General features: G+C 37.9%; 1 protein-coding gene across 3 annotated transcripts; it reads right to left on the bottom strand.

Moving 5' to 3' along the window:
- On the bottom strand, positions 1-25,522 carry LOC124961544 (transport and Golgi organization protein 1 homolog). 3 transcript variants are annotated; one of them, XM_047520221.1, is made up of 21 exons: positions 25,144-25,522; positions 24,400-24,531; positions 21,851-21,872; positions 21,018-21,106; positions 19,485-19,556; positions 19,200-19,304; positions 18,418-18,534; positions 18,242-18,317; positions 17,145-17,200; positions 16,966-17,056; positions 16,655-16,793; positions 6,189-6,290; positions 5,274-5,334; positions 5,124-5,159; positions 4,980-5,047; positions 4,760-4,860; positions 4,455-4,592; positions 3,711-3,779; positions 3,532-3,608; positions 1,799-1,970; positions 1-799 (listed from the first exon to the last, which is right to left on the bottom strand). In XM_047520221.1, the coding sequence occupies exons 4-21, from the start codon at positions 21,069-21,071 to the stop codon at positions 471-473; spliced, it is 1,863 nt and encodes a 620-aa protein (XP_047376177.1). In that variant the 5' UTR covers positions 21,072-21,106; positions 21,851-21,872; positions 24,400-24,531; positions 25,144-25,522; the 3' UTR covers positions 1-470. The 3 variants fall into 3 exon arrangements, with proteins under 3 accessions (XP_047376177.1, XP_047376174.1, XP_047376176.1); XM_047520218.1 differs by lacking the exon at positions 25,144-25,522 and adding an exon at positions 24,639-25,104; XM_047520220.1 differs by lacking the exons at positions 4,455-4,592; positions 25,144-25,522 and adding an exon at positions 24,639-25,100.
- Between the last annotated feature and the right edge of the window lie 2,197 nt (positions 25,523-27,719).

The following is a 27,719-nucleotide window of genomic DNA, read 5'->3' as shown; positions in this document are numbered from 1 at the left end:
CACTACAAAGAACTTCAGCAAGAAGGGAAATAAGTTTAGGAAATAAGTTGAAAAAACATTTTTAGCAAAACAATCTGTGACCAGATGTTACGACAGAAACATCAAGCTTGTGAACACCATTGCTTTCAATCAACTGGACTGCACTCAAAATAGGATAATGGAAATACATGTTCTTAAAGCATTTCCACAGGAAATGTTCATATTTTATGACATTCTAAATCATTTAGCAATTATATATGCTACATTAACTAAAACACAGGTATTCCTTATTGCACACTTCAAAGTTGGAAGGCTACATTAGATTAAGTGGTGATCATTATTTAAAAGGGGAATGATACTTTAGAATTTTTTGGCTCAAAAATGCACACACTGCCAAGACAGCTTACCTCTAAAAATGAACCCTTAAAACTTTTGGATTTTAAAGCCAATAATCCCTTTACACAATGAGGAGTGCACAGTCCACATTCTGACTAAGTGTCAGAGGTCATGGTTACAGGCTGTTTTAAAGCCTGCGAACAGTCCTGGCTACTGCTCTGAGAGGCAGATGAAGGCTCATCTCTAGAGCCTGAAGGTGTCAAGTCTCTTGCAGCAGGTGAAAGTGAGTAGTATTGGGGACCATGGTTTGGGGGTGGTACTTGGATACCAGAAATGAAGTACTCTCTTGGACCAAATGAACCTAAAGGTCTAAGTGGTGTGCATCCTGGTAAAAATTCCCAAGGGTCAAGAGGCAGATCCTGTTTTCCAGGTGGAACACCTGGTGCATATTCTCTTAAGCATACTGGTGGATGCACACCAGGACCTGGAAAATAAAAAGGAAGTTAAGTAAATACCCACAAATGTATAAATGAGGATGATTTCAAGTATGTTAATATAGTTTCTCATCATTTCTCCCAAGCCTAGAAAATCAAGTGGTGACATCCTGCCTTGACAGGAGAGGCAGACTGAGCTTGAACAAATTTAGCTTACAGTCTATGGCCAACAGCCATGAAGCAACATAGGAAGGATTTAAGCGTGGCTCTACTTAGCTCCAGGCTTGTCATTTTTGTATCCCCACCACATAATGGCAGAATTATTTCTATCTCAAAAGACCTCCATTTTTATTTGGAAGTACTATATACCATGACAAGAGGATAGATTATGAAATAAGAACTTCACTGCATCAAAGAAATTTTGAAAAAAGGAAATGCCACTGTCTACTACTGTATCAATTAAAAATTCATGGTGTATTTCAGCATGGACCTTATACATGCCATCAGAATCAAGGTGCATGCCCTCCTGGAAAAGGCCTTCCACAGTCACCTAATTCAACTCAGCAACATTTATGAGGTCAGAGTTAAATCCTCCTTAACAGTTCTCTCTGAATTTTCTCAAGGTGAGGAGGGTTTGACTTTTCCTTTGCTATATTCTGTAACCTATTGCTTATGCTTCTATCATGGGTGGTTACAACTTTATGTTGTAGGCTGTACATATCTGTGACATTGTCCGTCTCATCCACCTTTCCATCCATTGCAGTACATAGCAACTGATTTCCAACAAACATCTGCACAAGTAATTTTTCTGGTTTTCCTGTACATAGCCGCTTTCCTTGTCTATGAGAGAGAGCTACTGCCTATCTCCATATAAGATATTGTAGTGCCTGCCCCATGTGCCCCAAGAAACTGGAGGAAAAGCTAAAATGTACTGAGTCACCTTTGTTCCTGCTCTGTAAAGCTCAGAGAGAGCAACTGGTTTAGCAAGGAATAGAAAGAAAAGATGAATATGATTTACAGGTCAATCAGTAGTGTTCAGATCATCATACCAAATGGTGGAGGTCCAAAAGGCCCAACGAGCTGAAGTGGCTGAGGAAGTAGCCCAGGAAGTGGCCGAGGTGGTGGTCCATATTGAACAGGTGGTGGTAGGGGCCCTCCCACAGGGGAGCCCATGAGAGATACTCCTGGGAAATGAGGGGGACCTTTGGTAGCCATATTCACCTGTGATTTAAGATTTGAGAGCAGTTAGTTTTAAAATTCCTATATATTAAGACAAAGTACCAACAAGATAAACGCTGAAAACCCAGGACAGGCACCTGTCCAGAGAGCACCATCAGTGCAACAAAACTCTACCACTCCCACACGTTCCCATTGCACAGCTGACAGAGGTTAGAAGGATGCCCCAAGAGCGAGCAGTGTGTGTTCCTGATTATATCTGCACGGGAAAGGGAAAGGCAAGAAGACTGGCAGAAGGTATTAACAGGTGATTTCTGACCAGTACGTCATGCTCTATACACTACAGCCGATTTCAAAGGGAGCCCCTCCCCCACCACAGCTCTTTCATCACAATAGCTCAACACTTGCATATTAAGAAGGTACAGAACATAATGGAAACTCCATTCTCTATGCAGTAATAGCTATTATTCAGAGTATCTTCGGCAAGCCTTTCTATATCATTCAAATTCCCAGAACTTTTAGTGTCTTATTTTAACTAAGTGGGAACTGAGGCAAGTTTGCTGAAGGTCTCAGTGCATGTAAAAGGCCTGGCTTGAACTCAATCCCAGGTTTGCCTCTAAGCTATGCTCCTCCCACCTCTACTCCTCTCTATCAAAGGGTCTCTACTCTCTTTAAAGTCTTCAACTGAGAAGGGGCTTGGGATCTTATCTAAGGTGCCCTTAGATAAAAAGATTTCTCAAAAAATGTATATTCCTGGTATAGACATACAAGAACTCGCAAGTATTTTCCAACACGATACTATATACACAAATTAGAAAGACAGTGCTTTAGTATTTACTTTCATTTACATTACACCATATGAGACAATGACTATTTTCTAAGAGAAGTGGGTTGGAAACTAACCAATTAAATTTTTATTTTAATATAGAGCAGCAGAAGACCTACCAGATATAACAGCTACACGAGTAACTAAAGAATGCACTCATGTGAACAAATGAGTCTACTGCTTGGGACTGGCTCAACAGGTCATTTCACATTATCATTATTCACTGAAACACTATTTCACTTCCAGAAAATCTGTTACCCATCTAATTTAAATCACTCAAAATCAGGCTTGCCTCCTACTGTACAAATGGAGGAACTCCTAAACAGCATACTCCCAAGGATAATAATGATGAATTATGTAATGTATAATGAATTCACTTTGCCTTAGAACATTCAACACAAAGTACAATGTGAAGTTGAAGTTAATGATGGTTACACACACTTCAGCAACACTCCCAAGTTAAGGAGAAAAGTACGTTCAGTACTGCATGCAGTTTAAGGCAAAAAAGGTCAAAGTCATGTTCCTCATATGCTTCCCAGAAATACACAGAACCCCGTTCAGTCCTCAACCTCTAAGTACTTACAGCTATTGGATGCTCAGCCAAAGAAGTAACAGTGGGAACTGAGGGGGCCTCAGGTTCATGGGGAATGGTTTGCTTTTCAAAAAACAAATGTGGTAGCACAAATAGAACACAAACAGGGATGATGTAAAGAGCAAGTGCTGTAGGAAAGCTAATGTTCCTGCATGATCCTCATGATTCACAATGCCTGCAGAATTTACCTTGCCCTCATCCATCACCTTGGCTGGAGAAGAGCTCCTGGAGCTGCTGTTCACGTGAGCTGGACCACGTCCTGGGTCTGTTTGAAGTCAGAGAATGAATTTAGAATCATTCCAACGCGAAAAGAATAAATATCCTGCATCCACAATCCTAGAGTCTTTGAAATGACTTGGCCCCTTACCAGAGGCAAAGCGTTTCCCAGATGCTTCAGAAGACCATGGAGGATGAGGAAAAGGTCCATCCATTGACCCTTGGGAAAGAAAGAACAGAGCCCTTGCATGTATTTTGCAGAAGACAGAAACCAATTGTGGGCAGGTCAGGGTTCAACAATAACTAGAAAGCAACATTAACGACTGATTTCCCAATATATAAGTCACAATTTATGCAGAGACTTAAGTAAAAAAAGAAATGCCTTGGATTGAAAGACCAGCAGGAAGCTCTGCACATTAAAAGTACTGGTCCTGAACTCAAGCTATAGACTTGAAGTATGTAGGCTGGCTTTTCTTCAGTCTGTATAACCTGACTTCCAATCTTACCAATACTATAGACATATTTAAAATTGGAAATAAGACTCAGTATTTCACATTATTATAATGACAATGGAAATATAACACTGCACAGAGTTTTAAGCCTACTTTTAGGATATTTGAAAAAGGAACACCATAGAGAGTTAATTTAAAGATAAAGGCTTACACTTCACAGTGTAAAATTGTAAAGAAAAAAAAAAAATACAGAGACCTCCAGGAATAAAAAGTTGTCTATTCTATAGCAGATTTTACAGCACACTATTTATTCAATAAGACAAAATAAGAAATTTTCTTCTATATGTACAGACCCACATTCTATAATATTTTCAATAGAATACTCAAAAGGGGGGAAAAAACCCTTGAAACAGTTTATTGCCAATCAACATGTGAATGCTCACCAAATTCACTTCTACCCATATCTCTTCCATTCAGAGTAGCAGAGACAGGTCTCCCAGCTGACTCTGCTATCAGTGGAGGGGAACATTCTCCAGCACTCACAGGGGACGGGCCAAAAGACCCATTCTGGCTCAGTGGACCTAAGGACAACAATGCCTTGTTCCCACTTAAAAGCAGCCTTTACACGGCCCGCCCTTTAGCAAGTCATTCAGATTATTTCATAACCATTACACACAGAAATAAAAAGTAATTTACATACACTCTGCACCAAGAAATAGTCTACCTCCCCTTACAAAGTGCTCCCTACCTCTCCGGGGAGGGTGTTGTGTCTTTGCTCTTCCCGCCATAGGTTTTAGAATCACAGGTTCATCTTGCCGCATTGCCATCTTTTGGGTCATTTCCAATAATCTTGAATAGTGAGAAAGAATGGACTTCAATGTGAAACAGTAATCTACTCCTTCTTAGATACCATCTAGCATAGTCTTAAAACACTGTAAAACATACAGGAAGGTATCAAAATCACATACTTGCGTCTCAAATTAGCAACTTCCCTTCTCTCTTCAGCTATAGCTCTTTCTGCAGCACGAGCTTTGAGCTATTAGAGAAAGAAATATTCAAATTTGGTTGTGTAGCCTATACACAAAATAAGAAAAGGGGGAAAAAAGTCTTACCCAGTTATCATGAGCTTTCTTCTCATGAGTGGCAATCTGAAAAAGACAGCACATTAAAAAAAAATGTTTAGGGACTCATTATACTAGCCTATAATGGTCTGTATTAGATATCAAAAAATTCTGCAACTACACAACAATATTAATCACTACCTGATTCTTAAATGAGCGCTCTGCTTTCTGTATTTCTTCCTCCATTGCTTCAATTCTGCACCTAAAAATTATACTTGGTTTTATTAGTCAAAACAATTGAATAAAGTCTGAAACAATCTGACCATGTTCCCTTTACTCTGTCAGCTAAACTTTTAAAGACTTCATCATACATAAAAAACACACTTTATCTAGGTATACCAATCATGTGAGATCAAAATTAACATTACACCCAGGTGCAATGGCACACACCTGGAATCCCAGTGACTTGGGAGACTGAGGCAGGAGGATCACAAGTTTGAGGCCAGCCTCAGCAATTTAGTGACAATCTATGCAACTTAGACCCTGTCTCAAAGTAAAGAAAGGTCTGGGGATACAGATCAGTGGTAAAGGGTCCTTGGGTCCAATTCCCAGGATCAATAAATAACTAAATAAATATATAAAACTTAAAACTATGTAATTGCTTTCTAACTTAACTGCGAGAGATTCTGAATTGATAAATTATAATTTCGTTCATCAATGTGTTCTCAAATAATTTTGCTAGGCATATCTTCTTCCTTAAAACTTTTCTTTTTTAAAATTATATCCATAGAAGATTTCACAGGTCTATCAAATGTCACATTAATGGTTTTAAACACTGCATAGCAAACTGCTTTCTTAAAGAATTACTCCAACATACAAAACCCTCAGAACTGTTTGCATGAACCAAGTTCCTTTATGGTCTTGCCAGCATTTCAGAATATGTCTATTTTTGTTAGCATTTTTCATTTGTACAATTGAAATTTATTTTTCTTCTGTGTGAATTGAATGTATCCATATCCTCTCATTACTTATACTTCTGTGCTCTTTTCTTCTACATCATGTCAAATTAGACTCAAAAGAAAGCTAACACTAGAGTTCATTAGACATTGAACTCACTTGTAAGTTTTAACTTCCTGTGCAGCCAAAACTGCCTTTTCATCTGCAGCTGACAGCCGCTGTGCTCTTTCTTGTCTCTCACACTCTTGTCGACTCAGTTTCCTAAAAATAAAACCAGTTTTCAAGTCAAACTTTCTCTTTTCCCCTAGCAGTGTGTATGACTGCTCTATTCAAATATCACTTCCCACCCTTCTCTAAAATGCTTAGGATTATAAAATAGGAAGCAATTCAAACCTGCAATATAGGAAATCAAAACTGGTAAATCACTTATATTTCTAACTTCTTCTCTTAATTCTCTAATTACCAGTAAATAAAACAAATATAAAAACAATATGTGCCGCAAGGGCAAGTCTCCTAGGCTCAAGATGATGAAACTCACTTTACTTCTAAGTGGAAAGTCAGGACTGATCAACCTAACACAAACATATCAGGATAAAGCAGGGGAGAATTCTTTGTCATTTCTGCCATGGATAAGTACATCTTTGTCATCAGGAATTTGTTTCCCAATCCAAGACTGGTACCAAGATAGAGTCAGTCAGAGAGAAAGCTTTTCTGAACATGTCTTCTAACTATACAATTCACCACAGCACATTTTCACACTTTAGACACCAATTTCAAAAGAATTGTGATTAAGCAAAAAGGCAAACCTGAGTTCTGACAATGTCTACCAACCACAAAAAGAATCCAAATTGAACCATGATCAGGATATTATCTACTGACAACAAGTTTTAACTTTGACCATGAAAATCAAGACATTCATCTACTATAACAAAGGTAGACACAGTTAGCGGTTTAAAAATACTTTCTAGTATCCTTGCACTGCTTTAGCCATAGTTCCAATTCAAAAGATAAGTAACTTGAAACTTAATTTTCCATGAATGAGAAGGAAAATTAGAAGAATTATAGTAACCAAATAGAAAAGGGGGTTGTGTAGTCTTTTATAACTGCTCATTTAATTCTTCAGCAAATATTTTGAGTGTCTGTAATATACTAATTACCTTGTAAAATGCTAAAGAAGAAAGGAGCTCACTTTTTAATATATAAATAATGACTTGGGTTGGGATTGTGGCTCAGTGCTAAAGCGCTTGCATAGCATGTGTGAGGTACTGGATTTGTTTCTGAGCACCACAAATAGAAAAGTGAAGAAAATAAAAGTCTGTTGACATTTTAAAGGGAAACAAATATAAATGATGACTAAAATAATATAATAATTTTCCCCTGACTCTACTTTAAGAAGGAATGTGGAAAATACTGAGTCTTGAGGAAGAGGAGAGAGAATTTTGTTTCCAATGATCAAAGAGATTGAGAGACTAAGAACAATCAAACCACCTTGAGAAGAATACACAGAATGTGTTTGAAGGGATCAGAGTTGATAAGGCAGGGAAGATATGTGTATGTGGCCAAGATCCATTAGAAAAAGGAATCTCAGACACACAATTAAGGCTGGCATTAAGGAATCACTGTGACTTTATATAATCTGGGAAGTAAAGTCAAGATTATGAATTTCATCAAAGAAATAGAAACTCTAAAAGTAAGAAATAGTTGGATGTGGTGGCCTACCTATAATCCCAAATACTCGGGAGGAAGAGGCAGAAGGATCAGATTGAAGATAGCTTGGGACACACAGTGAAATCCTGTCCCTTATGACAAGAGCAAGGAAGCAGGGGATATAACCAATGGTAGAGCACACGCTGAATGTTCTGGTTTGAGATTGTGGGACCTACAAATAAAACAAAAACCTGAAAAAGGCTAGGGTTATTATGGTTCAGTGCTAGAGTGCTTGCCTCATACATGTGGGACACTGGGTTGCATCCTCAATACCACATAAAATGAATAAACAAAATCAAGGTATTGTGTCCATCTACAACTACAGCATTATTTTTTTAAAAACTCAAAATATAGTAACTGAAATTAATAACTCATTAATGAATGATTTTAGGAGCACACTTGAGAAGTAAAGGAAATCTTAGCACTTTGAACAAGGTCAGAAGTAAATATCCAAAATGAAGCAAATTCAGAATGTGGGAGGCAGGGGAAATCAACTTCTAACATGTTTTACTGAAATTAGAAGAGAGAATGAGGTAAAATTAACATTTAGAAAAAGACCCCAAAATTCAAGAGACGGTTAGTGGCCCTGAGTCGAACAAATGCAAGAGGTAAGGGGGTGTGGAGAGGACTACACCTAGGCACTCCCTGATACAACTGTTCAAAAGCCAGAGAGAAATGACTACAAGAACTAGGGCAGGGGTGAGACATTTGACAAAGGAAACAACAATGATAATGGACTCCTGAAAGAAAAATTTTAAAACACAAGATAATTAATTGGCTGTCTTGAAAAGTGCTAAACTAAGTAACAGTCAAAACTCAGCAACCAGAAGAAAGATCCTTTAAAAATGGAAACTGGTTTTAACTCTAAGCAGGAAGCTTAGAATGTCCACCTACTATAATAGAGATTATAAAAGTAGCAATATTTAATGGATAAAAATGCTCTTCTCTGTTTATCCTTATACTATGCTCTGATAGACTCATCAAACCTATCACTAAAGGACAATGATCAAACAGAAAGAAAGTAATTTCAAAGGAGAGACCAACAATGTAGAATGAAGAACTACAGAAACTGTAAATATGTGTATAAATTGAATGAATGATGAATGAATGTCTTGTGGAGTTTGCAGTATATGAAGTACTCACATCCATTACCACGACAGTATCTAATCTAATCCAGGAGCTACTTAAAGCACAGAAATAAATAAATCTTTTAATCTATGTCGGGTTTCTATGAAGTTCAGGATATACAGCATGGCCTTTAAATTATAAGAAGGTGAATATAACAATCTGTGATTACACCAAGCTTACACAGGGGATAAGCAAAACAATTAAAAATATTTAAACTATTCAAAAGATACAAGAAAGAAAAACAGGTCATGAAATAGAAAGCTAATTCTTCAAAACTTCAGGCACATATTGACACAGACAGACTAGTATTTTAGAAAGTCCACTCAAGCGGTTGTAAAGAAAATTAATCCAAATTTGAAAGAAATTATAAAAAGATGCAGGATGAAGACAGGTGATTAGTTAGGTAGTAACAGAAAAGATGACCCAGGCATGAGTTAACAGTGCCTGGGGATGAGTAACAGAGTACAAACCACAGAGCGGGACTGAATGGATTTTGCAGGAATTGAAGAAAAGAGTGCTACATTCGACTGCATCTCAAAGAAAATAAACTGCCATTTAGGTCATTCAGATTACTAGTAGGGACAGAGAAAAAAGGTGTTCTTTAAAAAAAAACAAGTGATGAAACAAGAAAAGTTTCTCTGAAGCCGGCCAAGCATTTCGAACAAAATTTTGAGATTCTAAACAGGTTGCTTGGAGAGAAAGAATTAGAAAAGTTAAGGGTAAGGTTTCAATGTTTAATGGCATTAGGCAGTAGAAGTCAAAAATACCTAGAAAGAGTTAGGTCTGTAAGGTCTGTCTTTGCTTCACAAAACAAAGACTGCTATATATATGATGAAGAATAAAAAATAGTAGCAAATACAAAATCTGACACAAACAACCTATTATTAGAGAATTCAAATATTTTTGTGGATAAAAACTTCAAATGAACTCCCAAATTATATCTTTCCAAAGAAATCTAGTTCAGTGACATGTATATGTCAGAAGATTAATATATAAATAAATACTAAAAATGAGCACTTCTGTAATCAGAACTACTAAGGTCCTCATCACAGTTCAATTGTTTAGTGTGAACAGTTGAGATATTCGAGTCCAAAACTTACTTCACTAATACCTTCAGTAAGTAAATTTTATTCCTTTTAGAAGTTTTTATTCTGAAAAATGCCATCCAGGCCAGAGGAGGAGGCGAGTGGTGAGTTGATTGCACTCAAAGCGACCACTCCTGAACACCGGTGGCCTGCCTCGAGGAGGAGCGAGGTGGGTCACTTGGTCTCGGAGCCACCGCCCCTGAACACCCGGGGGGCTACCCCGAGGAGGAGGAGGAGGAGGAGGAGGAACAGGGCGGGTCACTTGGACTTGGAGTGACTGCCTAGGGCTACGGGAGGTTGGCGGGAGGAGGAGACCCGAAGTGAGTTGCTTGGGCTCCTAGTGACTGCGTTGGAAGCCGGGCTGCTGTCCGGTGGAGGAGGTGTGTGGCGGGTCTCTGGGTCTCGGAGCTATTGTACGGGGCTCCAGGTGGCGGCTCAGAGGAGGTGCCGCATAGCCAGGCGATTAGGTGCAGAGTAGGGTCCCAGGAGCTAGGTGGCTTCTTGCTGGAAGAACTGCACAGAGACACGCCTAGGGGCGGAGCGAAGTTTCCAGGGCTGCGGGCAGATTCTCTGGGAGAGGCAGCCTAAGGAGACTCGCCTGCGAAGGGTGAGTCTCCCAGGCCCAGGAGGTAGGTCCGGGCCCCTGGGATCGTTGCAGAGGAAGACAGCCCAGCCCAGGCGGTAGTTGTAGATTGAGGGGAACCTCTAGGAGGGGAACTGACCAGCGAGATGTTCCCACCGAGTTAGTCTTCCCTACCGGGAGAGGTTTTCCCACAGGAACGGTAAAACCAGAGACATAGGCACAAACAGGCCTTGCCTCAGCCCGCAGCCTAGTTCCCCGTTGGATGACCATTGGTCAACAAGTGGAGACACCTCTGACCACTAGCAGGGAATATACGCCACCTGAGGGTCACCACCCTAGAGAGGCAGCTTCTTCGTGGAGCTCCGCATTATCAACTTCCTCCAAGACTTCAGGCTACTGAAGGATAAGAGGGCATATACTAGCAATCTTCAGGGACATTATAAGTCGATAGAGGAAATCTGCAATATCTTAATGACCCACTGATTCCTGAACAATATGAGAAAACAAGGGAAGATAATGCCCCAAACAAATCTAGATGTTACATCAATAGAATCCAACGACAGCATGCCAGAAGAAATGACAGAAAGGGAGTTCAGAATGTACATAATTAAAATGATTAGGGAAGCAAACGATGAGATGAAAGAGCAAATGCAGGCATTGAATGATGAGATGAAAGAGCAAATGCAGGCATTGAATGATCGCACCAATTGACAGTTAACAGAGCAAATTCAGGAAGCAAAAGATCATTTCAATAAAGAGTTAGAGATATTGAAAAAAAACCAAACAGAAATCCTTGAAATGAAGGAAACAATAAACCAAATTAAGAACTCCATAGAGCATAACCAATAGGATAGAACACCTGGAAGACAGAACTTCAGATATTGAAGACAAAATATTTAACCTCGAAAACAAAGTTGACCAAACAGAGAAGATGGTAAGAAATCATGAACAGAATCTGCAAGAACTATGGGATATCATGAAAAGGCCAAATTTGAGAATTATTGGGATTGAGGAAGGCTTAGAGAAACAAACCAAAGGAATGAACAATCTATTCAATGAAATAATATCAGAAAATTTCCCAAATCTGAAGAATGAAATGGAAAATCAAGTTCAAGAGGCTTATAGGACACCAAATACACAAAATTACAACAGACCCACACCAAGGCACATTATAATGAAAATACCATACAAAATAAAGACAGAATTTTAAAGGCTGTGAGAGAAAAGAACCAAATTACATTCAGGGGGAAACCAATACGGATATCAGCAAATTTTTCAATCCAGACCCTAAAAGCTAGAAGGGCCTGGAACAACATTTTTCAAGCTCTGAAAGAAAATGGATGACAACCAAGAATCTTATACCCAGCAAAGCTTACCTTCAAATTTGACGATGAAATAAAATCTTTCCATGATAAACAAAAGCTAAAAGAATTTACAAAAAGAAAGCCAGCATTACAGAACATTCTCGGCAAAATATTTCATGAGGAAGAAATAAAAAACAAAGAAGCATATCAGCAAAGGGAGGAATTATCCTAAAGGAACTGTCAAATAAAGGAGGAACCAAGATGTGTCAAAAAATAAATAAATAAATAAATAAAATTTTAAATATGAACCAAATGACCGGGAATACAAATCATATCTCAATAATAACCCTGAATGTTAATGGCCTGAATTCATCAATCAAAAGACATAGACTGGCGGATTGGATTAAAAAGAAAGATCCAACAATATGTTGCCTGCAAGAGACTCACCTCATAGAGATACCCATAGACTAAAGGTGAAAGGATGGGGAAAAACATACCATGCACATGGACTCAGCAAAAAAGCTGGAGTATCCATCCTCATTTCAGATAATGTGGACTTCAAGCCAATGTTAGTCAGAAGGGATGAGGAAGGACATTTCATACTGCTTAAGGGAAGCATAAATCAGCAAGATATAACAATCATAAACATCTATGCCCCAAACAGTGGCTCATCCATGTATGTTAAACAAATCCTTCTCAATTTTAGAAACCAAATAGACCAAAACACAATAATACTAGGTGATTTTAACACGCCACTCTCACCACTGGACAGATCTTCCAAACAAAAATTGAACAAAGAAACCATAGATCTCAATAACACAATCAATAATTTAGACTTAACAGACATTTATAGAATATACCATCCAACCAAGAGCGAATACACTTTCTTCTCAGCAGCACATGGATCCTTCTCTAAAATGGACCATATATTATGCCACAAAGCTAATGTCAGCAAATACAAGAAGATAGAGACACTACCTTGTATTCTATCAGATCATAATGGATTGAAGTTAGAAATAAATGAAAGAGTAAAAAACAGAAACTACTCTAACACCTGGAGATTAAACAATATGCTATTATATGATGAATGGATAACAAAAGATATTAGGAAGGAAATTAAAAAATTCTTAGAGGTAAACGAGAACAAAGAAACATCATATCAAAATCTCTGGGACACTATGAAAGCAGTACTTAGAGGAAGATTTATTTCATGGAGCGCATTTAATAAAAGAAGTAAAACTCAAAAAATAAACGACCTAACACTACAGCTCAAAGCCCTAGAAAAAGAAGAACAGACCAACACCAAAAAGTAGTAGAAGACAGGAAATAGTCAAACTCAGAGCTGAAATCAACGAAATTGAAACAAAAGAAACAATACAAAAAATTGACAAAATAAATAGTTGGTTCTTCGAAAAAATAAACAAAATTGATAAACCTTTAGCCACACTAACAAAGAGAAGACGATAGAAAACCCAAATCACTAAAATTCGGAATGAACAAGGAAATATCACAACAGACACGACTGAAATACAAAACATAATTAGAAGCTATTTTGAAAATCTATACTCCAACAAAATAGAAAATTTTGAAGACATCAACAGGTTTCTAGAGACATATGAATTGCCTAAACTGAACGAGGAGGACATACACAATTTAAATAGACCAATTTCAAGTAATGAAATAGAAGAAGTCATCAAAAGCCTACCAACAAAGGAAAGTCCAGGACCAGATGGGTTCTCAGCCGAGTTCTACAAAACTTTTAAAGAAGAGCTCATTCCAATACTTCTCAAAGTATTCCATAAAATAGAAGAGGAGGGAACCCTCCCAAACTCATTCTATGAAGCCAATATTACCCTGATACCTAAACCAGACAGAGACACATCGAGGAAAGAAAATTTCAGACCAATATCCTTAATGAACATCGACGCAAAAATTCTCAACAAAATTTTAGCAAATCGCATACAAAAACATATTAAAAAGATAGTGCACCATGATCAAGTGGGTTTCATCCCAGGGATGCAAGGTTGGTTCAACATCAGGAAATCAATAAATGTAATTCACCATATCAATAGACTTAAAGTCAAGAATCACATGATTATTTCGATAGATGCAGAAAAAGCATTTGATAAAATACAGCATCCCTTCATGCTCAAAACACTAGAAAAAATAGGGATAGTGGGAACATTCCTTAACATTGTAAAGGCCATCTACGCTAAGCCCATGGCTAATATTATTCTAAATGGTGAAAAACTGAAAGCATTCCCTCTAAAAACTGGAACAAGGCAGGGATGCCCTCTTTCACCACTTCTATTCAATATCGTCCTTGAAACTCTAGCCAGAGCAATTAGACAGACCAAAGAAATTAAAGGGATACGAATAGGAAAAGAAGAACTCAAACTATCCCTATTTGCTGATGATATGATTGTATACTTAGAGGAACCAGGAAATTCCACCAGAAAACTGTTAGATCTCATAAGTGAATTCAGTAAAGTAGCGGGATATAAGATCAATGCACATAAATCTAAGGCATTTCTATACATAAGCGATGAATCTTCAGAAAGAGAAATTAGGAAAACTACCCCATTCACAATAGCTTCGAAAAAAATAAAATACTTAGGAATCAATCTCACAAAAGAGGTGAAAGACCTCTACAATGAGAACTACAGAACACTAAAGAAAGAAATTAAAGAAAACCTCAGAAGATGGAAAGATCTCCCATGTTCTTGGATAGGAAGAATTAATATTGTCAAAATGGCCATACTACCAAAAGTTCTATACAGATTTAATGCAATTCCAATTAAAATCCCAATGATGTACCTTACAGAAATAGAGCAAGAAATTATGAAATTCATCTGGAAGAATAAAAAACCCAGAATAGCTAAAGCAATCCTTGGCAGAAAGAGTGAAGCAGGGGGTATCGCAATACCAGATCTTCAACTCTACTACAAAGCAATAGTAACAAAAACGGCATGGTATTGGTACCAAAATAGAAAGGTGGATCAATGGTACAGAATAGAGGACACGGACACAAGCCCAAATAAATACAATTTTCTCATACTAGACAAAGGAGCCAAAAATATGCAATGGAGAAAAGATAACCTCTTCAACAAATGGTGCTGGGAGAATTGGAAATCCATATGCAACAGAATGAAACTAAATCCATATCTCTCACCATGCATGAAACTAAACTCAAAATGGATTAAGGATCTCAGAATCAGACCAGAGACCTTGCATCTTATAGAAGAAAAAGTAGGTCCAGAGCTTCAACATGTCGGCTTAGGACCAGACTTCCTCAACAGGACTCCAATAGCACAAGAAATAAAAGCAAGAATTAATAACTGGGATAGATTCAAACAAAAAAGCTTTCTCTCAGCAAAGGAAACTATCAGCAATGTGAAGAAAGAGCCTACAGAGTGGGAGAAAATCTTTGCCAATCATACTTCAGATAGAGCACTAATCTCCAGAATCTATAAAGAACTCAAAAAACTCTACACCAAGAATGCAAGTAATCCAATTGACAAATGGGCTAAGGAAATGAATAGACACTTCACAGAAGAAGATCTACAAGCAATCAACAAACATATGGAAAAATGTTCAACATCTCTAGTAATAAGAGAAATGCAAATCAAAACCACCCTAAGATTCCACCTCACCCCAATTAGAATGGCGATTATCAAGAATACAAGCAACAACAGGTGTTGGCGAGGATGTGGGGAGAAAGGTACACTCATACATTGCTGGTGGGGCTGCAAATTAGTGCAGCCACTCTGGAAAGCAGTAATGGAGACTCCTTAGAAAACTTGGAATGGAACCACCATGTGACCCACCTATCCCACTCCTTGGCCTATACCCAAAGGATTTAAAATCAGCATATTACAGAGATACAGCCACATCAATATTCATAGCTGCTCAGTTCACAATAGCCAGATTGTGGAACCAACCTAGATGTCCTTCAATTGATGAATGGATAAAGAAACTGTGGTATATATATATACAATGGAATATTACTCAGCCATAAAGAATGATAAACTTATGGCAATTGCAGGCAAATGGATGAAACTGGAGAATATCATGCTAAGTGAGATAAGCCAATCTCAAAAAACGAAAGGAAGAATGATATTGCTAATAAGTGGATGAGGACACATAATGGGGGGTGGGAAGAGTTAGTGTTAGGGTTAGAGTTAGGTTTAGGGAGGGGGGCAAGAATGGAGGAAGGAAGGACTGTATAGAGGGAAAAGAGGGGTGGGGAGGGGTCGGGGAAGGGAAAAAAATAACAGAATGAATCAAACATTACCCTATGTAAATTTATGATTACACAAATGGTATGCCTTTACGCCATGTACAAATAGAGAAACAACATGTATCCCATTTGTGTACAATAATAAAAAAAATAAAGAAAAAAAAAAGGAAACAAAAAATGCCATCCAAATCACTCAGGATTTTAAAGGTCAACAGTTAGAGATATAAGTTCAAAACATATTAGAATTACATGACTGATCACAATGAAAGGAAACTGAAATAATGGTGGGATTGGAGCAAGCATCTGGATCTTCAAAAGACAGGTATTTCCACATCAGTAACTGTTAGTACCAGGTAGCCACTCCCACTTCATATGAATCTGACAATCGGTTAGATGGAAAGAACAATGCGAGTAATGAATGGCACACAAACCACAAAGGAAAAAAAAAAAAAAAACAAATCTCTATTATATAAAAAAAAAAAAAAACAAATCTCTTGTTGTAAATATTCTTTCAAAAAGATAAAATCATCTGTACAAGGTCACAGAGTGATAGCAATAACAAACAATGAAAACCTTACCTGTGCAGAGCCATCTCCTCCTGCTGGTACAGTTCATTTAAAATGTCCACTTTCTGACTCAGAGTTTTGCACTCATCTTGCAACCCAGCTTTAGCGGATTGGAGTGAATTGCGGTCATCTTCTAATTTCTTTATTTGGTCTGTTAAAAGATAAAACAACTGATCTCTATATGTGTACGAGGACTTGAGAACTTGTTTGAGGGGGCAGTGCTGAGACAAATGAGAAGCAAAAGAGTAAAAAGCCATTCTTTATCTTTCCATAAGATTTTGGACTTCCCAGCATATGGCAATTTCATCTCCAGAAGAACCCACCTTCTAGGTTACACTTTGCAGACATCGAGGCTCTGAGCTTCAGTTGTAAACGTTTTAGATCCTCTTCAACTAGTGATATTGCAGTTTGTGTCTAAAAATTACAGAAGGGAGACATACTCTTAAAAGTGAGGCACAGGAAGCATTCACAGGCACTATGGGACTCTCACAAAGAACTATACCCGAGAGACGTCCATCAGCTGCTTAATTCGAGTTTTCACCTTCACACTCTGGTCACCTGAAAAACAAAAGATGTTAACTGCTTTTCATTTCCTTGCTTTTTAACTCTATATTCTCCCAACATCCCCAAACTAATAATAATCACGTTCAAACACTGAAAGGAAAAATTCAATTGAACCATTGAACGACTGAGTTAATTGACTAAATTCATTGACTGTGATGAGAATTGCAAGCTTAGATTTAAGAAAAAAAAAAAATGGGGGCTGGGGAGATAGCTCCACTGGTAGAGTGCTTGCCTCATAAGCACAAGGCTCTGAGTTTGATCCCCAGTACCGCAAAAAAAAAAAAAAAAAAAAAAAAAGAATTCATAGTTTGTGCAATAAAAATGTTATCTGTGCTACTCTTATAAGATAAAAGCCTTTCTTCTCTCACAGATCTGTCTCCTCCTGCACAAGTAAGTGTCTTATTTAGAAAGATTCAATCCTCTAGTTTATCCTTCAATCTACCAACAGGTGTGGTGTAAAACACTCTATGCAAGCTATATCCAACTTGGGAGAGAACATCTGGAAATATTTTCCACATCAGTAAACACTGCTACTCCTCCCTCTAGCTTCCTTATAGCCTCTAGCCTCTGTTCTCACAGTCTTAGTTTAAGGCTCCAACCACCTCACTACTCTTAAAACTGCCATGGGCCTTAAAACCACAGAGCCACAGAGATGATGAGTATCAAAATCAAATATCACCTGCATAAAGTTGAGAAACAAGTGTCTCTTACTGTACAATGTTCACTACTCAGAGGTTGAAGACATGACTGTTGCTCTGCACTGTACTTACCTAGTTCTCAATGGGAACTTCACATGCCTATTCTTCACATGCCTATTGCTATACTACACCCCAGCAACCCACCTCTGCCAATGCAACAGACATTTCTACAGATCCAGGGAGATGCACCTACAATTCTGCACAGAGCTTAAGAAGAAATTCAGTCAGCTGAGAAGTGGCATCTGTCTACTTAAAGACAGGAAAGCAAACAAGAATTCAAACTTCCTGAGACCAATCTTATCTCCTACTTCTCCATTGGCTAGTTCATCTGACTCACCTCCTCCTTCATTTTGACCCTCACATTCCGATTCAAGCTCTATCCGATTCAGCTGTGTAATATAATTAGTCAAAGCCTAGAAAAGAAGTAAAAGGTTGGAAGAGTCTCTCAATTTTAATTCGGAAGCTTTCAGGAGAATTCCTGAGACCAAGCATGTATTTGGAGAATGAACTTACATTAATATCATCATCTTTGTGAGTAACAGCTACTTCTATATCTCTCTGGGACTTCTCACATGATTTTATTTGATCACTGAGCTCAGCATGTGATTTACTCCAGTCTTGGATTTCCTGCTGCAATGAAAAGTCAAAACATGTGAATTCCTATGGGTTAGGGTGGGGTTTTACCCTGGAGACATCAGGACCACAAGTTTTAGACAGGGAAATAGTCATACCTCCTTGGTAGCCTGTCACTAAGGGTTGAGACTTCAGTTATGGAAGAGAGAAGAGTGGCCCCAACCCTCAGAGCTGCAGTAGGAACATCAGAGCTGTCAAGGAAGTTGACCCTGTTGATTGCATTCCCCAGAAAATTGCTGCCAATTCAAATCACTTCCTTCCAGTAAGAATGGATGGGCATATGTAACTGGCTCCTGAATTCAGACTCCTTATCATATAACCTTCCCTTGGCCCGTGAAGAAGTAACTACTCAAAAAAGGGTTATAAAATACTTAATTTTCTGCTTGAAGAAGTTTCTTTGAGGCTATCAAGTTAATAACTAATTGATGTTTGAAAAGAAAACACCAACACTTTAAGGACTGAAATAAACTGTACAGAATAGAAAATTCCAAACACATGGAGAAAGCATATATGCACTCCATTTGGGGGGAAAGGTTTAAATTTGCACATCTAAGAAAAGGTCTTGCATGAATAATTCCTTACCTTAGAAACAAATCCAAGACACAAGGTAATAATATTCATTTCCCTAGCTTACATTATGTATGACATCAATTTTTCTTTACCTGCTCTTTCTTCTTCTTAAGCCTAGCATTTTCTTCCTGAACCCGATGGCATTCACACTTCACCTTGCATTCACTAAGCTTAGCTTCATTAAGAGCAATTTGAACCTAATGCAAAACACCACAGTTAGTGAATTTATTCCTCAGAAAAAAACAAAGTTACACTTTGTCAAACCAGACATCATGTAGTTCTCATTTTTTCAACATTTCAGCACACTTTAAATATTTGGTCTTCAACCAAACTAATAAGTTGTATTAATATCCTGTAGCAGGTGTTGGCAAGTTTACCTGTGAAAATTCTGAAGCATTCATTGAAATAACAGCCTTTAACTTCTCTACAGAGTTCTTCATTTCTATTATCTGTCAGTTGAAAATAGAACACAAAATATGCATGAGGATTTCAGTAGAAATACTGTAGAAATATACATATATGCTAAAAAAGATAAACAAGACAAAATGTATTTCGGCCCACCCCCTTACATTTCAGGAAACCAGACTAGAAGGTCAAAGTAGAGAAAATGAAAATGAAACAAGTAAATAAAAATTTTAAACGTACAGAAAATTAGTTACTCTTTTAAGTACACCAGTTCAAATTAGGAATTTTTTTCTAGTGATGGAGAAAAAAGATTTCCCAAGATCATGTTAAAGCTCTCTTCCCTGAAGTAAAAATGATAGAATCTAAGGGAGAATAGACAGATCTCACATACAGAAGAATTCCAAAAAACTATAAAGACATTTGCTCCTCCAGGAAGTGGAACAGAACTCTTCACTCTTTGCAGTGCCTGGGATTGAATCCTGGGCCTTCTGCATGCTAGGCAAGTGTTCTACCATCAGCTGTATCCTTAGCCCTTAACTCTTCACACTTTCACTATGGACTGTACATAGTAACTTCCAAAGAATAGGCAAGGGATTGGAAGAATCCCAGTGGAGAAATCTGGTGAACACTACCTCAGCTAGGTGATCAAGCTTACCTTGGGTGGGATATTTCAGAACACTCTCGACTATCTTTGCAACTTTTATATAATTATAGAACTATTCTAAAGTAAAAAGTTTTAAAACATAGGATGCTGTAAAACAAAACAATATACAAACACTCTTCGATGGGGCAATAGTTCCTGCATGTTTCAGAGGGCAGAGCAAAGCAATATGAAAATTATCCAGGACTGAGTACAGAAACATAAAAATAATTTGTTAGATCAACACTGAAAAATTCCACAATTGCGCAGAAGCAGGTTCAACTTCCCTGACTTCTAATTTGACTTTACTTAACACCACGGGGAAAGTCCAACTTAACCCATTTTACAAAATACTTCAAAAGCCAAATTACACTAACACTTAGCCACCAAAACTATTACCAAGTCCTCATTGTTGACATTCTGTTCTCTCTCAGATTCTAACATAATATGAAGACTTTTAGCTCTGTCCTCAAGAATCTCATTAGTTTCTTCAAGTAACTTAATTTTATCCTAGGAAAACAGATGTCAAGATTAATAGTTACTCATTACATTGCCTTTTGAGTTCAGAATGTAACTCCCATAAAACAAGGGATTTGTACGTTAAATTTTGCTGCGTCGGAGAGGACCATATTTTATTTTTTGGTTTCTTGGACATGTTTCTTTGATTCCTTGATCTATGTAAAATAAAGTATTCACAATTAAAAGATACACGTTATAGTCTTACTAAAACTTACTTCCAGGTAAGTAACACCTTCCAGAATGAAACAAACATTTAAAAATGATTTAAAAATATTTTAACTATAAAACAGGTGAAAATGATTCAAGCTGGAATCAAGGGGGTAATAAACTAGAAAAATAATTCTACCTTCTGTTCAAAATTTGACACTTTTTGCACTAGGTCTTCATTTTCTTTCTTCATATTCTTTAACTTTTCATAAATTTGCTGTTCAGTAACTAAAAAGGGGGGAAAATCCAGATTATTACAATCACGAAATGAAATTCAATTAAATGGACCAAAAGCAAAGGCATGTTATCTGGCATTATGAGGAAATACTTCTTTGCATAACTATTAAGCCTTTAAAAAGTAATCTACAGTTAATAGCAATAAGAGTGTGAAACACCATGAAACTTTAAGAAAAATATAAGAACGATGATATTTCAATTGAAGCTCATTTCAAACATGGGAAATACAGTAAAATGTAGTTTGATATTCCTCACTTCTTTTTTTTTTTCCTTCTTCTTCCCCTCACTTCTTAAAACACTTTCTTTTCAGAAAATGGAATCATTTTAAATTTATGTAAATTTTTGGCAAAGAAAAACAAAATGAAAGCATACTGACTCACAGTACCATTCTTTATCTACTTGAATCAATGATTGAATGTATGATTAAATCATTCACACAAAATACTGTTCAAATGTACTACATCTGCATTACAGAAATATTCAAAGTGAATATGCCCCAATTTAAAACTAATCATTTTCTTCCCACAATTTGTTCCTCCTCATCTCCTATCTCAGTTGGTACCATCAACATTTACTCTATTATCCAAGCTAGCTACCTAGGAATAGTAAAGTTTTTATGAGTTAAAAATATAATAAACATCAATAATCACTATCTACTTCTAACATATATAAAACACACATCAAACACAAATACAAAGGGTTACTACAAGTTACAGAAGAAGGCTAAATATTTACCTTGATATATTCTTTCTGTGACCTAAAAGAGAGAGAAATAAAGATTAAATTTGATGTCATGCATCTGCATAAAAGAAACAGAATCAAAACTAAATGAGAATATACTAACCGTCTGGTTCTGGATTAAAAAATAAGTAAAGGAGAATAAGCATTTCATTAGCCTCTGTCATATAGAAATACTAAGGCATGTATCTTATGCTGCAGTGAATATATACCTATTCCAATCTTATGACTTGAGAACTTACCTTTAATAATAGAAATGGCTACTATTTTCAGAAAAGTACAGTAATGCTTCACTTACTCAAAATTGTTTATTTGATAATTCTATATAGCCAGGATAAAGTCTAGAAACAATGACTATTCAAAGAACTCTGAGGAAACAAAATTAAAGATATGCCACTTATTTATTTTCTTAGATGTCGATGGACCTTTATTTTATTCATCTCTTTATATGTGGTGCTGAGAATTGAATCCAGTCCATCGCACAGGCTAAGCAAGGGCTTCTACCACTGAGCCACAATCCCCCAACCAACACGTGCTTGCTTTCACTCACCAAAAAACATCTTAGAACTCCAATTTCAATTTGGCTATTGGCTGAATTTAGAAATAATCTAAGAGACTACATCACCTATTTCTGAAAACCACTAAAAATAGCGGTAAGAATTCTTAAAAAAAAAAAAAAAAGATTGCTAGAAGAAAATATGCAAGCAACAAGAGAAATGACAGTTAACATCTTCTGGAAAGAGCAAAACCTGAATCATTTCCCAAAGATGGCAATGAACTGTCAAATAATAAAACCTAAGCAATCATTCTTTTAAAACTTCACTAAATTTCTTTGTAAATTAGCATATATTTCTCCTTTACAATGTTATAAATGGCGATGGGAAACTCAGATGTATCCACAGATCATCCATGGTATCTTGGTAATAGTGTGGACCCTAAAATACCACTTAGAATGATATTGTTATAGAAAAATACATCCAGAAAACTCCAACATAGAAAGAAGTGGACATTTCTCTAATGTCATAGGCTTACTAATCAGAGAGTAAGCTTTCACCCAAAATGACAGCAGGGGAAAATGGGAAGTAGCAAAAAGCAGGCATCTAAGGTAGGGACCAAAACTCCAAAGTCAAATGCTGAGACTGAGGAGCAGCAGCTAAGACCCAGATCCTACCTAACCTAGTGAAAATAGAAACAGGTGCCAGGGTTCTTGAAAGAACCAAGAGAGAAATAGAAAACGTTTTCATTTTTCCCTTTTCTCTTTACCTTTCTATCCTCCTTTTTCCTTTTATCTGAGAACAAGTTCAATGAGATTAGAAAAATCCTCAGAGAAATCTACACAAAGGATTCTTCTTTTTAAGAAGCCATCTCTTTTTAAGTGCTTTTATACTCAATAGTACAAGGAGAGGAAACTTGTATTAACAATGGTATGTCTGATATGATTAAGTAATCAGAAAAGGAATACTAAGATTTGGAAAGATTTGCGGCCAATGTTTCTGACCACTTTAACTGTTGAGTTTCAACTGAAGGTTTTCATGCAAAGTTCACTTACGTAAAATAATTTTCCTACGATTATGTTAAGTAACTATCAAGCAGAATGACCTACAGTACAAACCTATGTATGTTTAAGCATATACACATGTATACATACACATACATATATGTACACATACACACATATACAGACAAATTCTGCTCAGAAAAAAAAAGACTAAGGAAAAAAATTTAATAATATGTCTCTGGACAACATATAATCTATACATCCAAATACAAAGCTATTTTCTTAACATATGATTGAAAGACAAAATCTGGGAAATGCATATCTAAAACACCTGAAAAATTACCTCTTCTCCTTTTTATCATTTTGCTATATTCCTCTGCAGCATTTTTTCCTGTGTGTTTATATAGCATACAGTTCATCAATATTTAAATCTTGGTTTCTTCTTTTTTCTACTTCACATTAAATTGTGAGCATTTTCTGTACCTCGAAGTCTTTGAAATACATAAAGCTGCCTACTATTCCATTATATGAACATATAAGAACTTAAAAAGACTCCTGTAATGGAATAAGGTGTGCTAAGTTTTCAACCTAATACACAGTTCCGCTGAAAACCCTTACCGAAAATCTTTAAGCATAGTTAGTTATTTCTTTAGGATAGATTACTAGACATATTATGCTACATAAAAGGATATTTATATAACCTATCCCATCTTTTATCTCACTTGAAGACTTCTGACACATATGAAACTACTGGTCAGAATGGCTGTAAGAATTACCAGTTCTACCCACTGTACCTACCTAATTCTCAATCTTTAGGTTTTGATAGAAGGAACTTATAAATTGAAATTTTCTCCTTGAGATTTTTCAGGTTATCTCGTTTTCTTAAGTCTCTACCAACACAAAGATTACACTAAATTATTTCATAAAGTGAGTGTGACTTCAACCACTAATTTGTGTTTAAGTTAGTAAACTGGAAAGGGGAGGGGCAGTGACTACAGAATACCCCATGCATTTATGTGCTAAGGTAGAAGGAAGTGAATTTACTCACAACAAGAATAGTTCTCCAGAAGAAAATGGCAAATGAAACAATTCCCAAGAAGACACTGAGAAGTACAGGCTTCCACGGCAGTCCATAAAAATCAGGCCCAGGCTGAACACCATTGGGCAATGTGGCAACTAGCTGAAATATACAGGTTAGAAGCAATGAGAAAACTTATATTCATAACAAAACAGTCACAAAGAATCATCATGGCAGTTCCAAAACCACCACCATCATCTGAGAACTACCTCATCAAAATTCTCCAATAGCTTCTTCGAGAGACAGGATCCTGGCAGTGTCATATTTCTTGTTTGCCCGCAGTGTTTAAATACTTTAAATTGAGCATCTATTTCCATTTGGAATAGGCCCTGCCGACATCATATTGTCTAACACCTGGCTAGAATCCCTCCCTATGATACCTCTCTCACAGACAACCCGGTCTGTATGAGTAAAAAAAATTACAAAGACAAAAACTTAAGTATATGAGGAATCTAACTTCCTTCTATGAAAGTCCATGTCTAACTCTAAATGTGCGCTCAAAGCGAGCGTATCAAACACCAGCCTTCGCTCCTCTACTCCACACCGCCCTCCTCAAGTGTCCAGAGGACTCTCATTCTGGCCCCACCTCCCAACAGTCTCCAGAGGGACAAGACCTACTGTGACGTCAGCTGCATTTGGGAACCTAGCGAGGGGCTTGCCACCTCTCAGTACTGCGTGACAAAGTGCAATGAGGAGAGCGTCCAGTGCACTCACCGGCTCGCTTAGCAATACAGCTCGGTGCTGCCTGCCCGGGCCTGACACGCTCCATTTCCCCGTCGCCGTCAGTCAGTGCAGCCACTCCGCTCACCACTCAGCCACCCGCCGGCCACAGCGGGGTCCCTCCTACGAGGGCTGCGTAGAGCGCCGTCAGGGGTCCCAGAAGCTCGGGGTCCCCGGGAAAAGCGGCGACAGAAGGCACGGCGGCAGGTACTGAGTCCATTGTGCACGGACAGCTGAGCGGAGACGATGCTTCCCTGCTGAACCGCACAGGACTCAGACCTCTTCCGCCCTTTCCTACTTGCGCAGGATGCAGCACGGGGAGCGGGTACTGGGAATCACCCTCGCCTTCCGGCGCCGCTGGCGCTTCCCACCCTATGCCTGCAAAGCTCGTCATCAGCCAGTGCGGCGGGGCGGACCGCAGTGCTTGGAGCTTGTGGCGGGGCGGGGAAGAAAGGGGAGGGAGGGGCGGGAGCTTGAAGAACCAACTGCGATTTCAGGCGGGGGAGAGCGCCAGCAGAGCCCAACGGAAGAGTCCAAGTCAAGGGACACGGAGAGGAAAGAGGATCATCTGGCCCCGGAACTGGGATAGGACACGCGGTTTAGAGCGCCCCCAAAACAGCTTGGCATCTAACAGAAGGGGAAAAAGTAGAAAGTGAGGCCTCCCGGGCCCTCCCAGGGCAGAACTCTTTGTCACAACGTGCTGAGACACCAGATACCTGCCCCAAAGGTCCAGACAGGAGAGGAGTCACCTCTCCTGCTCCCTTGGGAAGGACCACTGCTCCGAATTGGCAGTTCCTTCCCTGCTCACTCCATTCCTGTGCTGATTCTCCCCTAACTGACCTCTACTTCTGAATGACACTACTTTTTAAAAGTTTCACTTTATCATGTCATTATTACCCCTACACCAGTGGCTTCATTCCTGGATACCACTTTTTAAGGTTCAATGACTTGTGGAAAAGATTAGGATCATGAATAGACTGGAAAGCACGTGCGAAATGTTTAAGAAACTGGGGATATTTAACTTGGCGAGGGAATGAATATATGTGGATCCTTAACATGTCAAGTTGAATATAGTCGATTCAAAACAACAGTCAAGAATAGGAACGAAAGCAAGAAAAATAAGAACAATGAAGCGGGAAGGAGGAGGGGAAGGCAAACTATAATGAAAACATGTACCATCATAGAAGCCCGAGATACATAGAGATCGTGGGACAGAATAGACCATCCAGGAACAGAACCAACTGCTCTGGACATTTGGTATACAATAAAATTCACTTGGGGGAAAACAGACCTTTTAATAAGTAGTATTTGCATATAGTCACATGGAAAATGATACAATTGTTTTTTTCTCTAATTATTCACAAGGATAAACTACAAATGGATAAGAAACCTGAATGTAAAAATTGAAAATAAGCAAGTACTAGAAAACATTGGTTGAATTTAGCTATGCATTAAGAATGGTCAAAACCTTCCTGATTATGTCTTAAAATCCACAAGCAAGGTGTAAAGATGATTATTTAAAAACATACAAAAAAACCCTTGTCTGCCTGTGCTTAATCTCCCCACTCCCCACATGCACTTTGACAATGACAATCTGAGAAAAAATATCTGCAACATATTCCTCTCCAAGGAATCATTTTCCTGAAATATAAAGAGCATTATAAATAAAATATACAGCAACTCTTTATTAAAATGGGCTGAAGATGAACAGATCTCAGGAAAAGAGATGCAAATAGCTATAAAATATGGAAACATACTCTGCTTAGTTCATAATGAACAAAAGACAAACCACACTAAGATACCATTTCTCACTTGTGTTGGCAAGATCCAAACCTTTGACAACGTACTCAGTAGGTGAGAGAATGTGGAAGAATACTGCACCCTCACACACTGCTGATAAGTGTACAAAATTGTGGCGAGCCGCCTCGCCACCATGATAAGATGGCGCTGGTTTCCTGAAGTGCTTTCTAGGTAAAAAAGCCCATATTTGGTTGAGCCAACTGTTGCAAATGGGAGCACCTATGAACATAGGCCAAGTGGCAGGAGTAGATTGGCTATTGCAAGAGTATAAAAGTGTTTGAATTCGGCTCAAGGGGGAGAAGAAGAAAAACCATGGTTTTATAATAATAAGGTCCTAATTAAACTGCTGAAGGAAGATTCCTGTGTCGTGCTTTCTTGCGGGCGAGGGACACGACACAAAATGAGACAACCTCCCTAGGAATGAAAGTTGGCAACATCTCCCAAAACTGCTTATGTATTTACCTAATGACTCAACAATCACACTTTTCTTTTTTCAGTGCTCGAGAGGGAACTCAGGGCCTCATGCACCTTAGGCAAGTGCTCTATCTTGAGCTATATCGTCCTAGGCCTTCTAAAGATACTGGGAATTCAACAAATGTTTAAAATTCATATGTACAAAATTATGTCATTCAGGCATGAATTATAATAACAACAGATGGTCACAAATGACTGAAACAACCAACTGTTCATTAATAAGAGTTGCTGAGTAAACCAAAGAATTGTATGAAGAAGAAAGAAAATAATTTTAAATACTGCTAAGATATGGTTTC

The sequence above is a fragment of the Sciurus carolinensis genome, chromosome 12 (assembly GCF_902686445.1).
Source record: "Sciurus carolinensis chromosome 12, mSciCar1.2, whole genome shotgun sequence".
NCBI lineage: Eukaryota > Metazoa > Chordata > Mammalia > Rodentia > Sciuridae > Sciurus > Sciurus carolinensis.
The sequence above is the reverse complement of the archived record's forward strand: the minus strand, read 5'-3'. Positions and strand labels throughout refer to the sequence as shown.